This window comes from Mirounga angustirostris, unplaced genomic scaffold (assembly GCF_029215605.1).
Source record: "Mirounga angustirostris isolate CCGP_5_RB_7025 unplaced genomic scaffold, mMirAng1.0.hap1 SCAF_2, whole genome shotgun sequence".
Lineage (NCBI taxonomy): Eukaryota > Metazoa > Chordata > Mammalia > Carnivora > Phocidae > Mirounga > Mirounga angustirostris.
The window spans coordinates 185,309,552-185,323,509 of NW_026991710.1; the positions used below are offsets into that span (position 1 = coordinate 185,309,552).

The window sequence follows — 13,958 nt, forward strand, 5'->3', positions numbered from 1 at the left end:
CTTGAAACATGATGCTTAAAATCTGATTATGAACTTAATTAATATGTTTTAGTAAGTTTGCAAGTCAGAAAGCTTCCTCAGCTAATTTTAAAGTTATTGCAACAATTTTAATTGAAAGAGTTGATAGATCTACATTTTAATTAAGATGATTTAAATAGGCAGTTTAAATAATGAAAAAACAGATTGGCAGTTACTGCATAAAAAGCTTTCCCTTTAATCATTAATTTATGACCTAACTCTGGGCAATATAATTACAGAATTTCCTAGACCTAAAACTTTGTAAGTTATTTCATATATAAATACTTTTGAATTTTAGTTGTTGAAGTTGTCAGACTGTCCATTGTTACACATCTGTTTACATTAAATGAAACAGATAAATACTTGGAAAGAAAATGTATATCTAAAAATATAAAGGGAAAATAAGATGGGAAGGTTATACTAGAAAAACTTTTAAAGGACTGCTGGTACTCAACGGTTTGTCTTTTTATCATGTGCATTTTAAATACGGCTTAAAAGTCATTGTTACAGAAATTTAAAGACCAAAAAAAATTGGTTCACAGGGTTGATTTTCTTTATTGTCCCTCCATCATCTTGTTTATTTGTAGGCCTACCCCCACCCCCCGCACATATAATTGTGTATTTGTGCGGTTTTTATTTTTTTTTATTTTATTTTTTAATTTTTTTTAAGATTTTATTTATTTGAGAGAGAGAGAATGAGAGAGAGCACATGAGACTGGGGAGGGTCAGAGGGAGAAGCAGACTCCCTGCCGAGCAGGGAGCCCGATGTGGGACTCGATCCTGGGACTCCAGGATCATGACCTGAGCTGAAGGCAGTCGCTTAATCAACTGAGCCACCCAGGCACCCCTTGTGCGGTTTTTATTTTTAAAACAGAACTAAGCAAAACTAAGGTAATACTTTATATACTTTTATAAAGGTTTTTCATTTGTTTTCTTAATTTGTATATCACTAACATTTTTCTATGTAATTAATATACACCTCTTTTTTTTTTTTTTAAGATTTTATTTGAGAGAGAGCATGAGTGGGGAGGGAGAGAGGCAGGGGGAGAGGGAGAAGCAGACTCCCCGCTGAGCAGGGAACCTGACATGTGCCTCTATCCCAGGACTCCTGGATCATGACCTGAGCCTAAGGCAGATACTTAACTGACTGAGCCTCCCAGGGACCCCAATACACATCTTTTTTTTCTTTTTAAAGCTATATCATACATACTAGTATGTATAAAATGGTTTCCTTTTTCTCCTGAAATTATGAAATGTGCTTAATGTCTTAATGGCACAGAACAACAAGGTTTCTGTAGCATCAGGTATTTTACTTAGATCCCCAAATGCTGTGAAGACAGCAAAACCAATTTTTTTTCCATCTGGTCATTACATTTTTTACATTCCACTGAAGCCAAGGCTTTTTCTCTGGAAACTGCAGGCTGTGTTCAGTTGCTTTCATGCTTCTCTCTAATTAGAGGACACAGACAGAGACTGGGAGGTGCTGTAGCATGATTCTCTGAAGCCAGTGTTTTTGGGATTGAATCCCAGTTCCATATGATCAAACGGTGACTTTCGGCAGGTTGTTGACACTGTTTCCTCCCTTGTGAAATAGGGTTGATCACATTACCTACTCCTTAGAGTTGCTGTAAAGATTAAATGAATTAATATAGGAGAAGTGTTTGAAATCGTGTTTGGCACATCATGAGCCCTGCATATGTATTTGTGGTTATAGAAGCGTTGGCAGCGTCCTTAACATTTCACTGAGCTTGCTGTATTTCCAGTCTCCACTGGCTTCTCCTCAAATGACACAGCAGGTCCTTGGTTTTGAAAGATCAGGTCATGGCAATATCAGGACCATGTCTTTAAGTGAACTGGAGAGAGAGTTTTACAACACGACTTACTTTTTAGCAGTAAGAGGGCAAAGAGGTGCCTGTTGAGCTGTGCGGTCTGCTGGTGCGCTGCCTGGCAGTTGGCTTGGTCCGTGAGGGGTGCTGTGTGGTTAGTTCATTTTACTTATTTTGACCTTTTTATTATCAAAAGCATGGGATATATACTTTATTTGTATTTAAAAAGTTGATTTATAGGGGCGGGAGCCTGGCCGGCTCAGTTGGTAGAGCTTGTAACTCTTGATCTCAGGGTCGTGAGTTCAAGCCCCATGCTGGGTGTAGAGCTTACTTAAAAAAAAAAAAGATGGATTTACGTGTGTGTGTGTATACACACACATATCCGTGTATATATATAAAATTGAGTATTTCATGAAAATGAGATAAAAACAGATTCAGAAAAATTTTATCATTTAAAGAAGGAAACAGTTAGATTAACAGAAAAATTGGGTGGATAGTACAGAATTCCCATAGCGCCCCTGTGGCCACACACAGTTCACCCTCGTAACATCTTATATTAGTATGTCTGTTTGTTATAGTTAATGAACACATATTATACATTCTTACTAACTACAGCCCATAGTTCATTCAGATTTCCTTAGCTTTCTCCTAATGTTCTTTTTTTAAAGATTTTATTTATTTATTTGACAAAGAGAAAGCGAGAGCAGAAACACAAGCAGGGGGAGTGGGAGAGGGAGAAGCAGTCTGCCCGCCGAGCAGGGAGCCCGATGAGGACTCGATCCCAGGACCCGGGGATCATGACCTGAGCCGAAGGCAGACGCTTAACGACCGAGCCACCCAGGCGCCCCAGTAGAAATTTTTTTTTTTTTAAAGAATTTTATTTATTTATTTGACAGAGAGAGACAAAGTGAGAGAAAGAACACAGCAGGGGGAGTGGGAGAGGGAGAAGCAGTCTTCCCCCCCGAGCAGGGAGCCCGATGCGGGACTCGATCCCAGGACCCTGGGATCATGACCCGAGCCGAAGGCAGACGCTTAACGACCGAGCCACCCAGGCGCCCCCTAATGTTCTTTTTCTGGTCCAGGATCCTATGCAGGCTCCCCCATTACATTTAGTCCCCTTGTCTCCTCGGCTCCTTTTGTCTGTGACTATCAGAATTACCTGGTTGGTGATAGACATCCGTTTTTCAACAACCCACACTTAACAAGCTCCCACTATTTACCATGCCCTAAACAAAACAGGCAAAACATCTCTGCCTTCAAAGGTTTGCATTTTAAGAGGGAGCTTATAGTCTACTTTTTAAAATTAATTTCATAGCAGATTAATGCTGAATGTGACAACTGTGGGACTTCTGATTTTTCCCTAGTTAGGAAAAAATTGAGTAACCATTTATGGATTAATTGCAGACACATAGATGTTGCATCTCTAGTGTGTAGAAGGTATCTGTTCTTTTAAAGTGTGTATTGTTGAAAGAAAATTAAAAAAAAAATTGAGTATTGCTTTTGTTTTTGGGAAAACATTTATCTCCAGAAGAGTTGCCCTGTGTATGAGAAGACTAAGAATTGGAAGAAGGAGTGACCAGTTGCTTGTTCCCTGTAGGGAACATATTATCCAAAATTATATTTCATGTTTAAGTTTTTCTTGTGATTGACTAAAGAGGCTTTTCATATAGTTGCTGTCTTAAGTTTGGTTCTAGAAAAGTTAAAAAAAAAAAAATAATAACAATCATGTGGCATGATCTACCAAAAAGAGTAAAGTTTGCAAATTTATGTTGCCAGGCCAATTCTGATGATAAGTATTTTTGAGCTGGAGTAGCTGAAGAATCTGAAATAGCAAGTTTTTGTTGAAACTTCTGGCACTGGGGCTTGATAAGGGGCCAAGACCTGTTCAACAAAGAAAATAGGAAAATTCCAGGAAGAAAGATGTTCTGTGGCCATGGAAATTTGAGTTAGTTCAAATACTTTTGGCAGTAAAGTGGCTCTGTATAATTTTACTTTTGCCTTAAAAATGACTGTGTTGAAAGCACCCTGTTCCACCTATGTCGGCTGGAGGACACGCTGGCCTTTCCTATTCAAGGACAATATTCGAGTTAACGACATCATTAGCCATCAGTGGTGGGTAGTAGGAATTATTCTTGGAAACCTTTCTCTACTTATGGATCATTTACTTGAGCAACTAATACCGTACACTCTGACCTTGGAATAATCAGGCTGTGGAAAGACAGCGTCAGTACCTGTCTAAATTATTATATATGGACAGGCGTGAATCTTCTAGAACTTCTGCTGTGAGCTCCATTTTCAGCCACATTGGTCAAGCTCTTTTAGCAATTACATCGCATTTATTCCCCCTTTCAGTCTAGCTGTTCCACTGTATGCACATTTAAAGTCAGTTTCCATAGTGACATCTGGTGGTGGCTTTGAAATCCTGGAGAGTATGTTTGGAATGATAAACATTTTTACTTTAATAGCTCCAGATTTCCGGCTTCCTTCAAATTTTTCAGCTTATTAACAACCTTTCTTGAAAATGTCTTCATTGTATTCTTGAGGTTCGAAAGCGAGTCATTTACTGCCTCTGTCATGTTTCATTAAAGCAAAGGGATGATTCCTTGTAACGTTGCTGGGTGGTGCACATAACAGGCTTGTCTAAACTTGTCTCCGTACTCAAAATGTACACCCCGGAATCACGAAGCAGCACCCCTACCTCATCCACCGCTCGTGTACCAGAACCTGGTGATTAGAGAGGTGTCCTTCTCACGTTACCTTTTGCACTGGTACTTAGGGCACTGATCTCTCCTTGTCTGGCTGGAGGGACGGCTGTGGAAGTCTGGGCTTCCGCTTCTCTCTCTCGCAGGATGGGCTCACAGGTCGTTTGCTTGCATGCCGTTGTTGCTCTCTCAGGAAGTGAGAGCGGAGTAAAAAAATAGGAGCAGAGACGACCGAGAAGGAAGGGAAGAAGTTTGAAGGCCCGGGGAAGACCACTGGGGAAGAGTTTGTGTGCGGTGTCTGTTTGTGCCATTGAGTATGGCATCACTGTGGTATGTGTTAGTGAGAAGTACCTTAGGGACTGGAGTGTGCATATTTATAATTGTTGTTGGTCCCTGAGAGAATTGCTTCAGGGAGTTTGTAACGAGTGCGGAAACTGCGGTTATTGGAAGCTGGTTGTTGGAAGTGGTCATTGGAAGGTGGGTCATGGGGAGAGAGGAGGGGGGAGGTGGAGATTTGAGAGTAAACCGGAGATTCACTTCCAGTGCCGGCAGGGAGTCAAAGGTACTAACTCGAAGCCCTCCGTGCGGAATTTTGAAGACTTTTATGAATGAATGAAGGTACTGCCGAAGTTACAGAAGTCCGTCTGTCCACGCTGGTAGTGGCTCCCAGAAGGACTGGGAACACGGGTAGGAATATGGACACCGTGACTGGAAGGGTGGACGCCGCAGGTCATCTCAGAGCCCAGGACCCCTGTAAAGAATGATCAGTTCTGATGATCATTCTGTGCCTCATGCTGGATTCTAAACTCTGTACCTGCTTAGCTTCCTACACGTGGCACATCCTTTCAGCTTTCTGTAAAAACAAGGGAGTTGCACTCTTGGATTGCTGAGGGCTTGCTGGTCTACCGTTGTTGATTTTTTTGAGGGTGCCAAGGCTAGACCTGCTACTCCGTCTCTCTTGCTGTATTATGTGGACGGCTTCTAGCTGGTCCTGGACCAGTGGTCTGCTCTTCTAGGTTCAAGGTGGACCTCAGTACGGTGCTTTATGCCTTTGGGCACATACAGGTGTCTTCAGATACACCAGATGTATCTGGTGACTGAGCAGACAGATGAAAAAGCAGAACATAAAATAGCTTTGCATATGTGTGGTCTTTTCCCACCTACTTTCTGCTTTTAAAATAGTGCTTAGAATTCCAATCAGCAGTTAGAATAGTACTTGGGCACTGCCCTTGAACATCTGTGACCAAGCAGGGGCCTTGAATCTTCTCTCTTTTATTGTCCTTTAAGGAGGACCCTTACTTAAGCAATTGAAAACTTGTAGCCTCTCTTCGTGGCCTCAGCCCCTTGTGGCTCCCAGCGTCCTTGGTGCTGTGGAGCGTGTGACTGTGGTGCTGGACCCGATCATGACCGTACAGCCTGTGGTGAAGACCATGAGTTCTGGAGTCAGACCCACTCAGATCCCGCTTCTGCCTCGTAACTGTTGACCGGGGCTGTGTTTCTTCTTTCCTTTTCCTTTTCCTTTCCTTTCCAGATTTTATTTATTTATTTGTCAAGCACAAGCAGGGGGAGCGGCAGGTAGAGGAAGAAGCAGGCTCCCCGCTGGCAGGGAGCCTGATGCGGGATTCGATGCCAGGACCCTGGGATCAAGACCTGAGCTGAAGGCAGCGCTTAAGCAACTGAGCCACCCAGGCACCCCCGCTCTGTAACTTTTAATGTTTAGTAATATCTGGAAGTTAACCTGAGTCTTGGAAACTTCCCCTCCTAACGGTGGCTAGGAGATCCTGCAAAGAAGGATATGGTTGATCCTCTAGTTGCCAGGTGATAGGGAAGAGAAGGGTAGCCCCCAACAGAACGCATCCTATAACTGAACACTGCAGTCTGGGTGCTCACAGACTAGCCTCGAAGCAGAACTTGATGGAAAAGAAATAGCTGCTTTTGTCTGTGATTTAAACCTTGTACTTGCATTTTATATTATATACTTATTTATAAAATGCAAATATTATATATTTTCCTTTTTTCTTTCCATCTTGAAACTGGAGAAAGCTATTATATGTGAATGAACATTTAATAGAGTCCTTCTGAATCCTGATGTGTAAAAAAATGAGTAAGAGGTTTCACTTGTCTTTTTAGAGTTTTCACATTAAATTTTGTTTATTACACTTTCATCATACTACCATGGACTGGTGGCATTTTGTTGACCCTGAGGTCAGAGACTTGTGGTGTTTGAACTCTGGTTCTGTCATTTATTATGACCCTGGGGAAGGTGCTCATCTCTCTTAATCTGAGGTTTTCATCTGTGGTGTGGGCATAATAAGACCACATGTTTAGTTAGGTTGGCTATAATGACTAAATAAGGTAGTGTGTGTAGGTAGTAAACACTGAACAAACTTGTTTCTGTAATTACCATTATTATTAAAAGGGACACAATTTTAAAAAGTGGATAGCAGCATGAATTGAGTATTAGAATCAGAAAGAGGTGAATACAAGCACCATGTAGCTGTCTTCTTGAGATTTGCTAACACTTCACCTGTCAAATGAATTATGTTACATTTTAATGGCAGAACACAGAGGAACATATGTATACTCATTTATTAATATGCAGTCCTAGTAGAGAGAACATTCTGTTATTCCCTGACCTCCTTTGTATCCCTTGATGGGGGTGATGAAAAGAGAAACTGGAAAAGATTATTTTTCCTTGGTCACTAAGGACGCTCTTCTTTCAGGCTAAAAACAGGTAGAACTTTACTAATTTCGTGAACAGATTGGGTATGCATAGACTATGTTTGGAAGAGACAAAAAGGAAAATATGTTCAGTTTTTCTGACTCTTACCTCTGCTGCATAGGGAGAGTTGTGAGGCTTTGTTCGTTATTTCTAGGAGTATTACAGATCCATTTTGAGCATTTGCTAAGAATTAATGAAACAATTGTAAATAATAATGCTTTCTGAATAGCGGTACTCATTCATGATCATCTGTTTCACATTTTAATATTTAGTTGAGTTTGGTATTTATAACTTGTAAACCTTTTGGGAAGTGTTAGATACAGTGATCTGACATTCAAAACAAATGAGTTTTTGTGATGTTAATTCACATAAACAGATTTACATTTATGCAGCGATCAAAAAGTAAATACAGATTTATGTTTGGTTGAGATACTGTTTCATTTCTCAGTGCAGATTAAATTGACATTTGTTCTTTTTCCTGTAGTATTTTGCATTAAATGGGAAACCGGTAACGCTAGAGTTGTAGGATTTCCAAAGTCCAACCTGGACCATAGTGTTGAAACCCCAAAAGTAGCATTCGTTCAGAATGATTAATGCACAAGGAAAAAAATGCAGTGACATATTTTGGGAAAGCCAAAGGACAGGATCACACCATTGAATAAAAAGATGGGATTTGCCTTAGAGTAATGGATATTTCCATTTTATCATCATCCTGAGAAGTGGCTAATGCTGGGATTAAGTAAGGTTTTGACTGGTTTTAGTGGCTAGGCCAGAACATGACCGACCCCTTAACCGTCGTCTTTGTAATCCCATAACTCACCTTTTACTGGTGGACTTAGTAGGAAATGTGTTCTAGCTTGGGTCCCAGTTGAGGGACTTTCTGTACCACCTTCAGTTAAGGCATCTGTTAATTTTTGTTCATTTAATAAATAATTACTGGGCTCTGGGTCAGGTGCTGTACAGGTATTCAAGAAGGATGTGGCCTCTGCCCTTGTGGAGCTCATATTGTGGTGGGAGAATTTATATTTTTAGCACACTGGTTGTCTTGCCATTAGCCTAAGGGGATTAGAGGGTTTCATTCCGTGCACAAGAGACTCGAGCAAACCTTTATTCTGGGTTCTGAAATGCTGTGCTCTGTTTTCTTGGCCACTATAAAGGGTGCGTATACCAGACTAGGGCGTGTCGGGGAGGATTGATGCAGCCTGTTTATCTGTAAACTCCAGCCCTGCTCACGGGAATGCAGTGTGGGAAGCAGGAGCTGCTAGACTGTGCGGACTCTGAGCTCGGCCACTGCCTTTTGACTTTGTTTCTGGGTCCCTGATTAACCTCTGGAAAAATCCGTACATCTCAACTGGTCATAAATTTCGTCTTTGGAAACACAAGAGTATTGGACCATTAGCTGATCTCTTAGTGCCCATCTCATTTGGTGGTTTTGAGACTTAAATGACATACTCTTTGTGGAGTGTTCCGCATAGTGCCTGATGCCTAATGCTCGGACGCTTTTATAGCTAGTGCTACGTGCCAAGTGCTCTTCTGATGGTTAATGTATTTGCTCGTTTAATCAGCCTGTGGACATATAGGAAGAAGTTAGGCAACTTGCCCAAGGTCGCAGCTCTAAGTGACGCATGAGCCCTTGAGAAATGAGAGTTGTTATTTGGGTTGACCCTGGGTGGCGCAGCAGTTGGTTGTTGACATGTCATTGTCTTTCTTTACAGGTGTCCTAGAGACTTCAGAGCGACTGGACCGGGAGTCCACCTCCCATTACTGGCTCACCGTCTATGCAGCGGATCGGGGTGTCGTGCCTCTCTCCTCGTTTATAGAGATCTACATAGAGGTTGAGGATGTCAATGACAATGCACCACAGACGTCAGAACCTGTTTATTATCCAGAAATAATAGAAAATTCCCCCAAGGATGTATCTGTGGTCCAAATAGAGGCATTTGATCCAGATTCTAGCTCTAACGACAAGCTGATGTACAAAATTACGAGTGGAAATCCACAAGGATTTTTTTCAATACATCCTAAAACAGGTACGTGGTAATAGTATTGTGTGAAATGTTCATGCTTACACTTCTTGATACGGGGAAATTAAGAATTTTCTTAATTTACCACTTTTCTTTATTTTGATAAGTCGTTTCCCTTCTGAGTTATTCAAAACAAGGCTTTATTTCCTGATGAGAATTTAGTCCAGATGTTTTCCTTTCCCCCCTTTGAACTTGTTTTTATAGAGCTTATTTTATGGCTTTGCTCATTAGTAGAATTTCACTTTCAGGTAAAAAAACAAATACAGTGTTGCCATAAAAGCTCCTAAATTAGTGATCTGTCTTAAACTCACTGCAAATTCTGCTGCTAAGTATTCCAATTTTCTGAACTTTGCTTTTATGAAGAATTATGAGAGGAATTTATTTCACAATTCACAGTATTTTTCTGTGTGGTTTTAGAATTTTTTCGTAGAGCAGTGCTGTGTTTCTGCAGGCGGGAGGGGATCAAGATTAAACAGTTTTCAAATCGGGAGCAGTTACTTTCTTGAACTGACACATCAAGTTTTCCTTCTGTTTCCCCAGGGTCTGACCCCCTGCTTGTAAGTGGCTAGCTCCTTGACTCCAAAATCCTCTTCCAAAATCCTTATCAACTTTTAATCTTTGTTCTTTTACATTTGACAGCACCTCTGATTTTTTTTCCTCCTTTCTTGCTTCATTTCACACACAAAAAAAGAGCTCCCACCTAGCTATCATTTGTGTCCTACTCTTTGGTTTCCTGATCACAGTTAAGACAGAATCGCCGTATGACATTGAGAGGACAGTTTACTTGTAGGAAAGAAAACTTCTTATCAGATCACTGCCTTTGAACTCAGGGATGTTTCAGTGATGCGGTACTTTTCAGTAGCATCTAGTTAACAGAAAATTCTGAAGAGGGAGATTGACTGTAATGCACGTACATTCCCCCATCGTGTCTTTGCTAATTCTGTCTTTCCTTATTCTTGGTGGCGGGGGCGGGGGGGAGGGGGGCGCTGGCCTTTTCAGTTACTGGATTGTCTATTTCATGTATTAAGGAAGTAATATACAAAAAGCAAAATTAAGGAGGTATTCTCCACTTCTTTACCAGTCTTTGCTGTCCCCCTCCCTTCTTTTTGTATTATTCTTACTTTGTAATGTTCTTTGTTGAACTTAAAGCAATTCTTGAGATAGAAAGAAGCCTGAGGTCAGTGTCTGGGTACCACAGCTACTGTAAGATACCAGATGGAGATCAGTGTGTATGTTTTGTCTCTTAAAAAACAAGTTAAAATGTTGGTTTTTTAAACCTCTTGTCATTCGTAGTCTGTCTTGATTGTTGAAAGTAAACTTAAGTACAAGATTTATCTTGAATATATGAGATTTACTTTTGCATGGAGTCCGCTTGAGATCTCTCTCTGCCCCTCCCCCCATGCGTGCATGCACACTCTAAAAAAATTTTTAAGAATGACTTAAGAATGATTGAGCTGACAACGTACAACCTTCTGCAGAGTAGCTCTGGAGGGAATATCCCTCAACATAATAAAGTCCTTATATGAAAGACCCACAGCTAATATCATTCTTAATGGTGAAACGGTGAGCCCTAAGGTCAGGAATAAAACAAGGATGTCCACTCTTACTGTGTTTATTCAACATAGTACTGGGAGTCCCAACCACAGCAATCAGATAACAAAAAGGAATACAAGGCATCCAAATTGGTAAGGAAGAAGTAAAACTCTTGCTCTTTGCTGATGATGTGGTACTATGTTTAGATAACCCTAAATACTCCGCCAAAGAACTGATAGAACTAATAAATGAATTCAGCAAAGTCACAGGATACAAAATCAATGTACAGAAATCTAGTGCATTTCTATACACCAATAACGAAACAGCAGAAAGAAAAATTAAGAAGATAATCCCATTTACAGTGGCACTCAGAATAATAAGATACCTAGGGATAAACCTAACCAAAGAGGTGAAAGACCTGTACTCTGAAGACTATAAAAAACTAATGAAAGAAATTGAAGATGACACAAAGAAATGGAAAGATATTCTATGATCATGGATGGGAAGAACAAGTATTACTAAAATGCCTATACTACCCAAAGCAATCTACACATTTAATTCAATCCCTATCAAAATACCAACCAGCATTTTTCACAGAACTAGTACAAACAATCTGGAAATTTGTATGGAACCACAAATGACCCCGAATAGCAAAAAGAAAAGCAAAGCTGGAGGCATCACAATTCCAGACTTCCAAGTTATATTACGAAGCTGTCATCATCAAAACAGTATGGTACTGGTACAAAAATAGACACATTGATCATTGGAACACTACAGAAAACCTAGAAATAAACCCACAACTGGATGATCAATTAATCTTCGACAAAACAGGAAAGAATACCCTATGGAAAAATGACACTCTCTTCAATAAATGGTGTTGGGAAAACTGGACAGCCACATGCAAAAGAATGAAGCTGGACCACTTTCTTACACCATACACAAAAATAAACTCAAAATGGATTAAAGACCTAAGTGTGAGACCTGAAACCATAAAAATCCTAGAGGAGAACACAGGCAGGAACCCATAGCAACTTTTTTCTAGATGTGTCTCCTGAGACAAGGGAAGCAAAAGCAAAACTAATCTGTTGGGACTACATCAAAATAAGTTTCTGCACAACAAAGGAAACAAAACAAAAAGGCAGCCTACAGAATGGGAGAAGGTATTTGCAAAAGACATATCTGATAAAGGGCTAGTATCCAAAGTATATAAAGAACTGATACAATTCAATACCCCCAAAACAAATAATCCAATTTAAAAATGAGCAGAAGACATGAACAGATATTTCTCCAAAGAAGACATCCAGATAACCAACAGACACATGAAAAAAATAGATGCTCATCATCACTCACCATCAGGGAAATGCAAATCAGAAGTACAATGAGACATCACCTCACATCTGTCACAGTGGCTAAAGTCAACAACACAAGAAACAACAGGTGTTGGTGAGGATGTGGAGAAAGGGAACCCTCCTACACTGTTGGTGGGAATACAAACTCTGCAGCCACTGTGGAAAACAGTGTTTCCTAGAAACAGGAAAAAATCTTTTTTTTAAAGATTTTATTTATTTATTTGCTCAGAGAGAGAGGGAGAGCACAAGCAGGGAGAGCAGCAGGGTGAGGGAGAGGCAGGCTCCCTGCTGAGCAGGGAGCCTGACGCGGGGCTCGATCTCAGGACTCTGGGATCATGACCTGAGCCGAAGGCAGACGGTTAACCGACTGAGCCACCCAGGTGTCCCTAAATAAGTAAAATATTAAAAAAAAGTTAAAAAAATAATAGAACTACCCTATGATCCAGCAATTGCAGTACTGGGTATTTACCCAAAAGATACAGAAACACTAATTCAGAGGGATACGTGCACCCCAATGTTTATTGCAGCATTATTTACAATAGCCAAACCACGGAAGCAGCTCAGTTGTTCATCAGTAGATAAATGGATGAAGAAAGGCCTTGTAAATAGCACACACACAGTGGAGTATTATTCAACTATAAAGAATGAAATCTTGCCATATGCAACAACATGGATATAGCTAGGGAGTATAATAAAGTAAATCTGTCAGATAAAGATGAATACTGTATGATCTCACTCATATGAGGAACTTAAAAAAAAATGAGCAAAGGAAAAACAGAGCGAGAGAGAAACCAAGAAACAGACTCTTAATTATAGAGAACACACTGATGGTTCCCAGAGGGGAGGTGGGTGGGGGGATGGGTGAAATAGGTGATGGGATTAAAGAGTACACTTATCATGATGAAATAGAATAAAATAAAGACCAAAAAATAAATTTAAAAAGAATAATTGAGCCATCTAGAAATTTAATTACAGAAGAGAGAAACGGGATCTGAGAGTTGTTCTGGAAGAGTTGGGGGGAGGGTGCCAGAGCCCAAGCCCATGAAGGAGGGCTGGAATTAAGAGATTATATAGGAACATGAAGCCTAGAATCCGCATCTGTAAATGATTCACAAGAGGCTTGTTCAGGCAGCCTAGTTGCCTACTATTTTTTCTACTGCACAAGTGGTAACCGAGTTCAGCTTCATTTTTGTGAAATAAAATGAAAGAGAACGAAGCCAAAAAATTAGAAGGCACTATGAAATCTAAAAGGAGAAAGGTAAGTTTATAAAAATTTCACAGGATTTCGGAGTCAAACTGGGAGACGAGAAAAATCTAGAAGTTAAAGCCTTGAGGTGATAATTCAGGAATAGAACTACCTCTAATTTTACAGTTGTTCAATGAAGTAGACTTTAAAATGCTTTTATGTCTTATCTCTGTCTTCTAGATTAGGGTGAGTCCTCTGGGCAGAGACAGGCAGACAAGTGAGCAATAAATGTCCTTTTGAATATCTGAGCCAGGACTGTAGGTCTGGGCATGATGTGTAATTACCGAGAAGGAAGGAGGCAAAGAACTGATGTTGCTTAGAGCCGTTGCAGGACAGCCTCGAAACCTTGCTTCTCTCCGGGGCCTCTGAAGTGACCACTCCATTGCTCTGCTGTCGGGTGTCACAGAAATGTGATTCGTGTGGCCTTGGGGCTTCCTCTCCCAGCTCTCGATTCTGACCGCTCTTAGGCAGGGATGTCGGCAGACACTTCTTGATCTTCAGGGAGAATAGATCCCCTCCAGGAGTCCACAGCCCCTCC

The 13,958-nt window shown here is 40.6% G+C and overlaps 1 protein-coding gene across 5 annotated transcripts in view; it reads left to right on the forward strand.

Moving 5' to 3' along the window:
• The window catches only part of FAT1 (FAT atypical cadherin 1), a 129,913-nt gene that overhangs the window by 48,215 nt on the left and 67,740 nt on the right, over positions 1–13,958 (forward strand). For all 5 annotated transcript variants that reach the window (XR_010409723.1, XM_064585662.1, XM_064585664.1 and 2 more), the window contains exon 3: positions 8,984–9,298. Coding sequence is in view for 4 of the 5 variants with exons in the window: in XM_064585662.1 (XP_064441732.1) it covers positions 8,984–9,298 (315 nt within the window). In the remaining variant the exon portion in view is untranslated. The remainder of the gene's footprint in view (positions 1–8,983; positions 9,299–13,958) is intronic.